Genomic DNA, 12,224 nt, shown 5'->3' on the forward strand with positions numbered 1-12,224 from the left:
CCCCTTTTGTGATGATCCTGATATTTTAAATGTAGACAGTTGGGTACATTACAATTGCAGGAGTCAATATAGAAGCCAGAGATAGAATTTTGAAGAAAGAGAAAGAATAATTTTGAACTAATGAGTTTTAAATTTGTTGTATCTGTGAAAATCTAGAGTAGAAATAGCTAATTGTATGAGAAAATAAGACATTATAATTTAGAATAAGATTCCACTGGAAATGATAGATTTAGAACAGAAAACTAAAGTCAGTGTACTAGATCAGATCCCATTCATTCTGTAAACATTTATTCAAAAGTCACTATATACCAACTGCTACGTTAACGATAGGAGGATACAAAAAAGTTAAGATACTATGCCTGTGATTTAGGAATTCAAAGGGGTAGAGACATACATAGATAGTTATTAAAATATATACGTACTTTTTACAAATGAGTATAAGTTACTCTCAAGTAAAAAGAAAAGGAATTTTTAACTTAACATAGGATGGATATGATAAATGGCGAGAAAAACTTCTAGAGTGTAACTGATTCTTTAAAGAATGAATAGGAGATGGTTAAGAATTTACTATGTTGATAAAACTGGGAGTATGATAAGCAAAGTTGAGGTCAATTTGTGGAACTGCAAGTAGTTAAGGTCACACAGCACACAAAGTAGAAGACATGAGGTTGGCAAGATAGTATTGTCATTTATAACATTCTATTTGTAGGATGACGTAACACACACACAACTTTAAAGACATATTATTGTATCTTTCTATTTGAACTGGCATTTAGACTTTTACAAATCACTGAAGACATTTATAACTTCAATTAAGATTGATAGACAAGTTTCCAAGTTAAAACTGATACAGTTATCTTTGAGCCACCGGCAAAAGTTTCAAAGCTTGAAACATTTTCAGAACATAACTGCTAGTAGGTTCATTATTGATATTATTGTAATTGCACTTTCTGTGTGGGCCAAACTGATTCCCTTATAAATTACTTAAAGTAATAAAATAAGTAATGTAGTTTCATACAGGTTTATGAAAGTTTCTACATATAATTTAACACTTCTGCCACAGAATGTGAGATGGATACTTAAAATAATAAACAGGGGCCTTGATTTTTAGGCATCTTAATCACTAAGTTTAGAAAGCATTTTGTATTTTAATCAGCGTAAGCTTTGGAGGCAGTTTGTATTATGCTCAATAGGACCTTTCAAACTTGATTATTACATAAATTGAAAACTAACTTTTACAGATTCCTTTCAAGTTAAAAAAGAACAATTTATGTCATATGTTTAAAAAGTCAAACAAGGGTACCCATTGAGGAAAACTGCACATTTGGAATACTCTGTTTGTTCAGCTTTCATTTCAATTGTATTTTAAAAATATAAATCAGTGTAATAATCTTAAAAAATATTTAGTAGTAGTGTTTTTCTTTTTACAGGTTGAAGAAGAAGGCTTACAAATTTGTGTTGAAATATGTGGTTGTGCTTTACAACTAGACCTTCATGATGATCCCAAAACTAAATGTCTAATTTATAAAACAATTGCACATTTTTTGCCAAATGATTTGGAGATTCTCAGAATTTGTGCACTCTCAATATTTTTTCTTGAGCGCTCCGTGGAAGCTTATCATACTGTTGAAGAGCTTTACAAACATCCAGATGAAGAATATAATGAAGGCACAAGCTGTGTCCAAAATCGTGTTCGTTTTGAATTACTTCCAATTTTAAAAAAGGGATTGTTTTTTGATCCTGAATTCTGGAACTTCGTAATGATTAAGAAGAACTGTGTAGCATTACTGAGTGATAAATCAGCACTTAGGTTTCTAAACGAAAGTACACTGGAAAATTCTATAGATAATCTAAAAAAGGCAGCAGAACAGCATGATTTGGATGAAGGATTTGACTCTCTTATAGATGAGATCACTGGAGAGCTTGATCCTGACGATATATCTGGAATGCAACCTAAAGATCATATTAATACAAAGAAAAACCTTACAGCTCTTAATACTTCCAAAGTAGATCACAATGTCCCAAGGCACCGGTGTATGTTATGTAACAAGGAATTTCTAGGTGGTCACATTGTAAGGCATGCCCAGGCTCATCAAAAAAAGGGCAGTTTTTCATGTGTAATATGTGGTAGAAAATTTAGAAACAGAGGGCTTATGCAGAAGCATTTAAAGAATCATGTTAAGAAAATACAGAGACAGCAAATTGCTGCAGCTCAACAGGAAGAAATTCCAGCTTTGGAAGAAATTCATTGCTCCAATTCTTTCATTTCATTTGAAAATGGGAATTCTGATAACAAGGATTTGGAAGTTGAAATTATTACTGCTTCCAATGATGGAAACAAAGAAGTCATTCCTGCACATGTGACTGAATTCATTGAAATCCCTGTAAGTGTATCAGAAGATGCCACTGAAAACATTATTGAAAATGGTAGTCCTGATACTTCTTTAAATACTGTCTCAGAGCCGTTACCTATATGTGAGGACGAGGAAGAGGAAGAGGATGAAGAAGGTGATTATGAAGAAGATGATTACGACTTAAACCAAGAAACTTCAGTACTTCATAAAATCAATGGAACCGTGTGCCATCCGAAAGACATATATGCTACAGATCAAGAAGGAAACTTTAAATGTCCTGCTCTTGGTTGTGTCAGGATATTTAAAAGAATTGGATTTCTAAATAAACATGCAAGGACTGTACATCCAACTGATTTAAATGTGCGACAAACAGTAATGAAGTGGAGCAAAGGAAAATGTAAATTTTGTCAAAGGCAGTTTGAAGATTCCCAACATTTTATAGATCACCTTAATAGACACAGCTATCCAAATGTGTACTTTTGTTTGCATTTTAACTGCAATGAGTCGTTTAAACTGCCATTCCAGCTTGCTCAGCACACAAAGAGTCACAGGATATTTCAAGCTCAGTGCAGTTTTCCAGAATGCCATGAGCTTTTTGAAGATCTTCCTCTTCTCTATGAACATGAAGCTCAGCACTATTTAAGTAAAACACCAGAATCATCTGCACAACCAAGTGAAGCAATTCTTTGGGATGTTCTTACAGACTCAAATCCTAATCATCAGGAAAAAGACTCATCTAGTAATGAGAAACAAACTGTTAGTCTGCCAGTTTCTACTAGCAAATTAAGGAAAGATTCTACAGAACCAAAGATGTGTACAGAAAGTATGGAAAAGAAAACAGACAGTTTAGTTCAGAATGGAAATGAACATTCTGATGACACTGTTTCTGATAAAAGCTTGATAGACCAAAAGATGCCTGACATTGAGCCAAATTCTGAAAATAATTGTAGTATTAGTGATTTAGTCAATGGACACAGTGGACTAGAGCAGGCGGCTTTAGTTTCATCAGATCCTGCTTTGAAAAGTGATACACATAAAATCAGGACAGAAAATGGTTCCATCTTACCCACTGTTGTATCACAAGAACACACTACTCTACCGGTATCTCAGGCACCTTCCAAACCAAATCTGACAAGTGAACATACTTCATATGGCTTAATTTTAACAAAGCCATATGTTAGACCATTGCCTCCCAGTTACCTTGATGAACGGTACCTTAGTATGCCAAAACGCAGAAAATTTCTGACTGATAAAGTAGATGCCTGTTCTGATCAAGATAATGTTTGTAAAAAACCGGTGAAAAGATTAAGATGTGGCAAATGCCTGACCACCTACTGTAATGCTGAAGCACTTGAGGCTCACCTTGCACAAAAGAAATGTCAGACACTCTTTGGATTTGATTCAGATGATGAAAGTAAGTCTTCTTTCAGTAGGTATACCTGTAGATATAGAAAATACCATTGCTCTTTATACATTTGTATAGCACAAATAATAAAGCACGAACCCATATATTATTTCCTTTAATCCATACAGTCACAATGAGATGATACTACTATTCCTGTTTTACAGCTCAAGAAACTGAAATTCACAAGTTAAGTAATTTGCATAGGCATAGGCCTATAAACTTGTGGAACCCAACCCGAACATAGGTTTTTCACACACTTTCATGTATCTGAGGCTTTTCTTCACTCCTTGTATAAAAGTTCCAGAAACGAAGTAATTAGGATGCAAATATTTTTCATTTGTATGCCAGAATATGAACCAGGCGAAGTTGAGCCTCTTAAAAAGAGAAAGTTAAAAAAATCAGAAAATAATTGAAAAGTAAAGAGCTTGCCTTTTTACTCTCTCAATATTGTTTTAGCAAGTAAGGGTATAAATTAAAAAGGAATCTGATTTAGAATTCCAGCTGAACCTCTATAAAATTTGAATTAACAGAGGTGTTCTATTTTACAGGTGCCTGATAAAAATGTTTCAGAAAGATCTGTCGATCAAGCAGTAGTGTGAAAAAAGCACTACAAGAAAATGCATCATCAGTTTGCTATTTCCCTGATGGCCTTAAATTTAGAACGGTCTTGGATTACTTAAGAAAAAGACAAAGCACATTTTCTAGAATGAACTCACTGAAGAGATGTGCTGGTATAGACTCCAAAAGGGTTATGACAAAACTCCCAAAGTACCAGTTATCCAGAAAACCACACTTTTTAAAAAGTTGATGATTAATAGCAGCATGATCACGTTTCACTTATGTGAGAAATATGTTCAGGCAACTAGTCAGAAGATAAACCAGCTATGGCCTTACAGAAAGGGAAGAGTTAATCCATTATATAAAAGGGGGTGGTGTTGGTTTATAATAAACAACTTAAAGCATTCTACAAATGGAATTTGTTTTCTTGTCATGCATAATCAGAGTATGTCTTCCTTTCTGGTCAAACATGGATTAAGGAACCACTACTCTTAGGTTTATTATAATTTAGAAACTGGAACATGGAAATAAATTGATTTATGACCATACTATCTGGCTGTCTGATATAAATTATTACAGATGGTTGATTACATCAAAAGTTGAATTAATGGCATGCCAGCATTGGAAATTTCAAAAACTAAAACAAAACAGCAATGCTTTGTTTAATAATAATAAACTCTTCATAAATCTTCCACATACCTACAAATGAGTAAATTTAAAAGGTAACAGTGTCAATTAAATAGGATAAGTACCAACAGTGAGTAACTGGGGAGAGATGGGAGGAATCTAAAACCATTAAAGGCTATTAGTTGAAGGGAAACACTGAATTGCATATTCCTCAATGTGAATAATGGTATAAGCACACTGGGATATTTCTTATTTGTATATAGAGTAGTGTGAGGACATTGTTTGATGATTCATAGTAAGGTCCTTTAGACATTAATGTGAGTTATCTAAGTACAGTCCTACAAAAACAACTGGTTATTAAAAAAATCATGTCATCTAAAGAAATCAGGGCAAGAGTTCGTTGGTTTTATTCAATTAGAAGAGTTAATTCTAAAGCCATATTATTTATTAGTAATGAATTTGGTCTGAATAACAATTTTTATATAAGGAAATATTTACACAAAAATTTGCACATCACGAATACAGTAAGATATAATGATCTATTTATTTTCCTTGAAAACCAGTAATTTTCTTAAGGAAGATTTTTAACTTATTAGTCAATACATTGTTAAAACACATTCTTTAAAATACCCTATCACATATTTTCCACTTGTCCATTCTCTTAAAGAGGAAGCTTAAATACCTTCTCTTACCTAAACACATGTTAACCTAATAGCAAGGATTAAAAGAAACCTGCAAGGGACATTCCTTAAAAATGGAGCTACTGATATACCAATGTCAAGCAAATATTCCATTTATTTCAAATGATGTATTTTTGTTCAAGTCAGATAATCTTATCAGATCCTACTATTACAAATGTTTGAACATAAAGCTTCTTGAATAAATTTACTAAGGAAGTGGTAGATGGGACATTTTCTTAAAGTAGCATCCAGACTATATTAAATTAGGATTTCCACGCTATGGCAGATTAGATATCTAAAATAAAATTCCCCAGTATTATTAATTTATTTATAATGAGAATTCACTTCTATGCAACTTATATTCATAAATCCCTTTCAGTCAAATTCAGGTTTTTGTTGTTATGTAGCCTACATTAGGCTGTGAACTTGTCATTTAAATAGCAGACAGGTAAACACAACTCAACAGATTTTTAAATCATTTAAGGTCAACTAACAAAAAATATTTCCCATACTTCCTAATACTAAAAATTTAATACTTGTGTTCTATTTCAGTCTAAAAGAACATCAGGTAATAAAAAATTTATTTGGAAACTATTTCATTTGGACAATTTTTTTTTACATATCATTTCTTTGTACATTTTCCAGAAGTTTAGAATTACAACTTAACATTTTATAATTTTTAACTTTTTTGCAAGTTATAACCATTAGCTCTATGCCCTCAAATTATTTTCATTCTATAGTTCATATCAAGATTTTTTAAACATATTCCACTTATTTGTTTTTAATTTGTGATTTTATTTCTGTTTGTGTTGTTAAGGGAAAGCTGTTTCTGAAAGACAGATTAAAATGGTTTAGATAGAACTAAAAGGAATGTTTTATAAAATTCTATTTGACCACACCGTCCTAATCGCTCTATATACTTTTCAAATAACTATTGAAAGAGTGTACATTTTATTATGTATGTCTTATACAAATTTATATCATTTTGTTTTTATGGAGTGCATAAACTTGCAACAGTTCTAATTTGGGAGTCAAACAAAAAGGAAGTTTTCTCAAGTTATTCTTTTTTTCTTCCTGCTTCTATTTTGAGGATTTTTTTTTAATCTTACATGGGCCAAGTTTCAATGCTTTATTTTTAAATAAAAATTTCCTTCAAACATTAAATACTAACTTTCTGCTATGTTTCTGTAAGGTCAAGAAAATAGCAAGTCCAAATTTTCGCTGCTCAGATATTATGGAGGACGTAGAAAAGGGAGAATCTCTGTGGACAAGGACACTGGTACTTTGGGCTTTAGCCATATTCTTTTTTTTTTTTTTTAACCCACCAATTATATAATAGGTACATAATTTATAACATTGAACTTGTGATTCTTTTCAAATCACACTTGAAGGTTCAGCCGTACTCCTTTCATGTTTGGTTTAAATTGTTGTATGGATGAAAAACCTAAAAGGGATGATAGTGTTTATTTTTTAATTTATTTGGTACTGTAAAACACCTTTTCAGAGTGACTAAATGCTGCATATGCATTTTGGAATTGTTAATATGTGAAAGATATAAAAGATTCAGCAAGAAAGGAAATTTGTGCTTCCTTGTTGAATATTAAATTATTTTACTTTGCATTTTATAAGAGTACAAATTAAAACTGAGCCATTGAACTGCAATAAATCAACAATAGTGTCTCATTTCAAGAAATTTTTTGTACTGTACATAGATTTGTTCAATAAAACATTGTCCTTGTTGGTAATGAAGTGTTCAGTTTTATGTAGCACACTGCTTCAATTCAAAAGAAATTAGGCTTAAGGTATATATTAAATTAAGAATTAGGCTTATTGTATATATTAAATAAGAAATTTCTATTATGTCTCATTGTAAGAGAAAGAGGTATGTCAGTTAAGATGCAGATACTGAATAAACTCTTACAACAAAAAAATCAAAGTTCACACAAAAAAGACATTTTTTTTTTTGTGAGAACTGGGGTGTAGACCAGAGGTATGGTGGGGGTGAGAGGAATCACCATAGAATGGGGAGCAGAACAGGTGCATTTACTGAAATACACTGCTGGGGGGAGCAGCAGGTGAGACAGTACAGGTCTGCTGCTCCATAAGTGGGTTAGTTCCCTGGCCAGGGATTAAACTCAGATGGTGCTGAACTAACCCCTAGGCCCCCAGGGAGGCCCCTGTAGACATTATTTTAGCTAATATTCATATGCAGGAATTACCAATTGCTAGCATACTGGTTACTAAAGTCATTTCAGGTCAATGGTTTCAATATGATACAATACTTAGTAAATGGAAGACAAGTATCAGAACTATTCAAAAGCAAGAGAGTAGGTAAATTTATCTACATTGGTAATTCTTCAAAGATGAAACACTCCTAGTGGAGCTTGAGACTGAGAAGTCACTTTGAACTTGGATGTAAATAATGAAAATCACTTTACAAAAGCAATTCAATGAGGAAATGTTTAAGCCAATTTAATTAATTATCTACAAGTGATGTCCTTGGGCCTGAAGGTTCCTACTTCTTTGGTTTACAAAAGAACCCCCCATATACTATTTGCTATATTTGCAACTGAACAAAATTGGGGCTGAAATAGAAAAATAACCTTTCGGATATGTTGAGGTAGTACTGCAAATGAAAGAATAGATGTGTTAAATGCAGTGAAACTTATTAAAGCATTCTAGACCTGAGATCTATATGTCTCAGTGTATTATTTATGGTTGTAGGATCCTAGACTATTAACTAAATGTACTGAGGTATCTGGATAGTTATTGAGGTGATCTAGATGTTCCTTTTTCTTTTCTGAAACTTGAACAATTCTGAGAAGCCGTCAAGTATTGCGTATAATTTCAAGACAAATCAGGTTCTTGTCATGGCATCAAATAAGATCCATAGGGATTTGAAAATCAACTGATACCAGGGACAGAAGTTTTGGCTATATATCAATATCAGAAATGGAGACAATCCAATTTAACATGGAATAAAAATGTTTAAAAATGGGAACTAAGTTCATGCCTTATTTATGGATGCTGCACACTGGAGAAGAAATGGCTTCAGTTTTACTAAATTGCTATATATCAGTTACTTTATATCTGTTACCTCTACCTGTCAAAGCAACTTGAAAGGTAGATATGAGCTTTGTGTTTTTTAGACACCAAGGCTCAGAAAGGCTAAGTCACTCCACTGAAGTCATGCAGGTAATAAATACAGTGGAAATTAAAAAACAGATGTGTCCTAAAACCACATGGCAAGCAGCTTCCATTCTTTCATACAGTTTTCCATACAAGTCTAGAGCATAAGTGGACCTAATAAGTATAAATAGGTCAGATTTGCATGAGGATCAATGATTTCAGAGACAAAGGGCCAGAGGTGATGGCCCGGATAATGACTGATGCTTCATTATCTTCACAGCGATTCTTACAGTGTAGTTCCAAAGGAGCAAAATCCTCATCACCAAAGAACTTGTTAGAAATGCTAAATTTTGGTCAGTTAGGAACAAATGTGTCTTTTAAAGACCTCCAGATGATACAGGCTAAGATTTGAAATCCACAGTTCTTAATACTTTACTAGAGGGTAAATGCTTCCCTAAAATTCATACCCTTATCATAGAAGTGCCCTATTAATATGGGCTTAAATAACTACTGCTGAGTGAATGGATATTTTAACAGGGGAAATAATACACAAACCACTATCTATGGAACTTCTTTCTCAGAAAGTACTCAGTAAGTGAAACTACTATAATATCACTTAAGGGAATAGCTAAAGAGATGTTGGAAAACAGTTTTATTCAAAATAGAGTAGAATTTTAAGCAATTAAGTATGTCCCAATGAACTCAGACTTTCACAACTGTTAAAAGAGTTGTTTTTGCAAGCTTTAATCATGAAGTCTGAAGGATCTTGCTAGGATTTTACTAAATTATATTTTCAGGTTATAGTTTCTGTACTATCTTTGGCTCTAGCTGAAACAGCCATGCTGTTTTACTCTATGCATTTTACCTGTAATTCTTTAACCTCTCTCCATCCTCCCTTTGTCACCTTCCCCCCCCCATTCTCCTCTTAATTTCTCCAGAAAATGGGTTCCTCTGGATAACTTATGACCTCTCCTTTGAATCCTCCTCCTACTTCTCCCAGTCTTCCTCATAGTAAACAATTTCAACCGCCCAAACCAAAAGTTTGTAGTAATCCGGAACTTGGTTATCAATTCCTCTGCATTTAACTGAAGCCACCCATTTCCCTCATATTATGCAGGTACAAAAATCGCCTAAATAGGATTGCTGTCTGTCTCTACCCTTGTCCTTTTTCAGTCTGCTCTTCATACCAGTAGCGAAAATGGTTCTTTAATCATTGAAGCAAATCAGATCGTGCCATTCCTCAGTATAAAATCCTCTAGTGGCTTTCCAACTCATTCAACAAATATTTATTGCATACCTATTATGCACCAGGCTCTGTAATAGGGAATGAAAAAAAAAAATCTCAGGCTTACAGAGCTCACATTTTACTAGAGGGCAACAAACACAGTATAGGAGCTATGATGAAAGGTGGGTAGAAAGGTATCAGGAAGCCATGGAATCAATGGTAGTGATTTAAACAGGACAATGAGAGAAGGCCTCCTTGATAAAGTAAGTTTTCTCTCTACCTGAATGAAATAGGGGCAAGATAGCCATTCACATATCTGAAGGAAGAATATGCCAAGCAAAATAGCAAGGGCAGAGGCTCAGAGATCTCCATGGTAAGTTTAAGGAATAAACAGCATGGGAACCATTATGAGCAGTCTGGAATAAGAAATCGAAAGAGTAACAGAAAATGAAGATAGGTGAAAAATAAAAATCAAAGTCTTTATAAATAAGTTTGTAAGATTCTAGAACTGTACTATCTAGTACATTAGCTACTAACCACACATGGTTATTATGTAAAAAAATATATAAAATTTAAAAAATTTTAAAAAATAATTAAAATTCAGGGGGCCACCCTGGTGGCACAGGAGTTAAAGAGACAGCACTATCAAGCTATCACCAAGCATGGCAGCACAAGTTAGATCCCTGGCTGGCCAGGGAGCAACCCACATGGCACAGCAGACCTCTCCTATCTCACTGGCTTCTCCCCTCAGCAGTATACTTCAGTAGTTCTGCCTGTTCTGTTCCCCATTATCTCTGGTGAATCCTCTCACTGCCCCCCCTCAACACCTCTGGTCTACACCCCAGTTCTTGTATGCATAAATAAATCTTAAAAAAAAAAACTTAATTAAAATTCAAATAAAATTCAAAATTCAAAGTTTCTCAGTATACCAGCCACATCCTAAGAATGCAAAACCCACCTGAAATGGGAAGCACGGATATTATTTTCATCATCCCAGAAGGCACTTATGGACAGGTGGCTCTGTTAGTGGTTCCTATCTAAGGGTGAATTACTTCTAGAAACTTGGCAAATTGTAGCTATTTTTGGTAGTCACAACGGTATCAACAAAGTGTAGAAGATGCTACTGACATCTAGTGGGTACAGGGTAGGGATGTTGCTAATGCATAAAAAAGAATTATCCAGTTCATAATGTCAAAAAGTGTCACTGTTCGTAAACCCTGTTGTATCTCAATCTTGACTGCAACTCTAACCTCATTACTTCCTTCTTACTAGCCTCCTTGCCCTCCTTCCTATTTTCCAAACACTACTTTTCTGTAGAACCTCTATTGTCTCTTAGGACAGTCTTCTGTGGTTCACTTTCTCACTTTCTTCTAGTCTTTCCTTCAATGTCACTTAGAAAAGCCTTTCTTGACAGCCTCTATAAAATGGCAATATCCTCGCCACCTTCCTATTTTCTCCAGCATTTCCTGGCATAGTATATAGCTTTTTTATGTTTATTGTAACTGTTTCCTTCCACTAAGCACCAAAGGATTGACATTTCTTCTCAACACAGAGAACAGTAACTGGCAAGTAGCTTGTTGATCAATAAATACATATTTAAAATATAAAAGAGAAAGTTGAGCATTCCTTCCATGTAGTCCCACACCTGAATTATGAGCACTTACCTGTCATGGCTACTTGCAACATTCCCAAGAGTTCCCTGAAGGAGATTCTGTGTCATTTCTCAGGATCTTCAACACCTAGCATAGTAGGCACAGATTAATAATGTTTAATGAAAAAAGATCTGGTATCTGTTGAGTAAATGATATACCCCAAATAACATCCACTGAAAAACTGGTTCAACGATATTATGGAAGCCTTGTTTTAAAGGTATTTACAGTGTATTTTATGACTGATATTTAGCTGTAATATCTTTTTAATCAGCGGACGTGTACATTTCAGTTACTCAACGGCAATACCCTCATAAAGTTTTAACACATCTAAAACTTGGCCCAAAAAATGGAGACAGACGCAAGTGACAAGTCTGATTGCACAGCAGGCTTAATCTAGCAGAATAGCCATTTCCCTGGCGGGAATGTGTATTGCTCCACTCAGATCGAGCTCAAAGCTCCAGAACTTTTGGCCCCACCCACTCACCACCCCGCCCTTCCGAGGTTGGTGTCGCTACTAGATTTACGAAATCCATTTCGAGATAGTAAACAGAGGAAGAGAAAGGCTAAGAATCTCCCCCACGGTCACAGCAGGTA

The 12,224-nt window shown here is 34.3% G+C and overlaps 1 protein-coding gene across 1 annotated transcript in view; it reads left to right on the plus strand.

The window, feature by feature from the left end:
- Positions 1-3,878, plus strand: part of ZNF654 (zinc finger protein 654) — a gene marked incomplete at both ends in the record, with an annotated part of 65,690 nt that extends 61,812 nt beyond the window's left edge. Inside the window, 3 exon segments of the mRNA XM_084232635.1 lie at positions 1,431-3,784; positions 3,786-3,823; positions 3,826-3,878. Of these exon segments, the coding sequence (XP_084088761.1) occupies positions 1,431-3,784; positions 3,786-3,823; positions 3,826-3,878 (2,445 nt within the window).
- Positions 3,879-12,224: the final 8,346 nt, after the last annotated feature.

The sequence above is a fragment of the Talpa europaea genome (genome assembly GCF_964194135.1).
Source record: "Talpa europaea genome assembly, chromosome: 4".
Classification (NCBI taxonomy): Eukaryota; Metazoa; Chordata; class Mammalia; order Eulipotyphla; family Talpidae; genus Talpa; species Talpa europaea.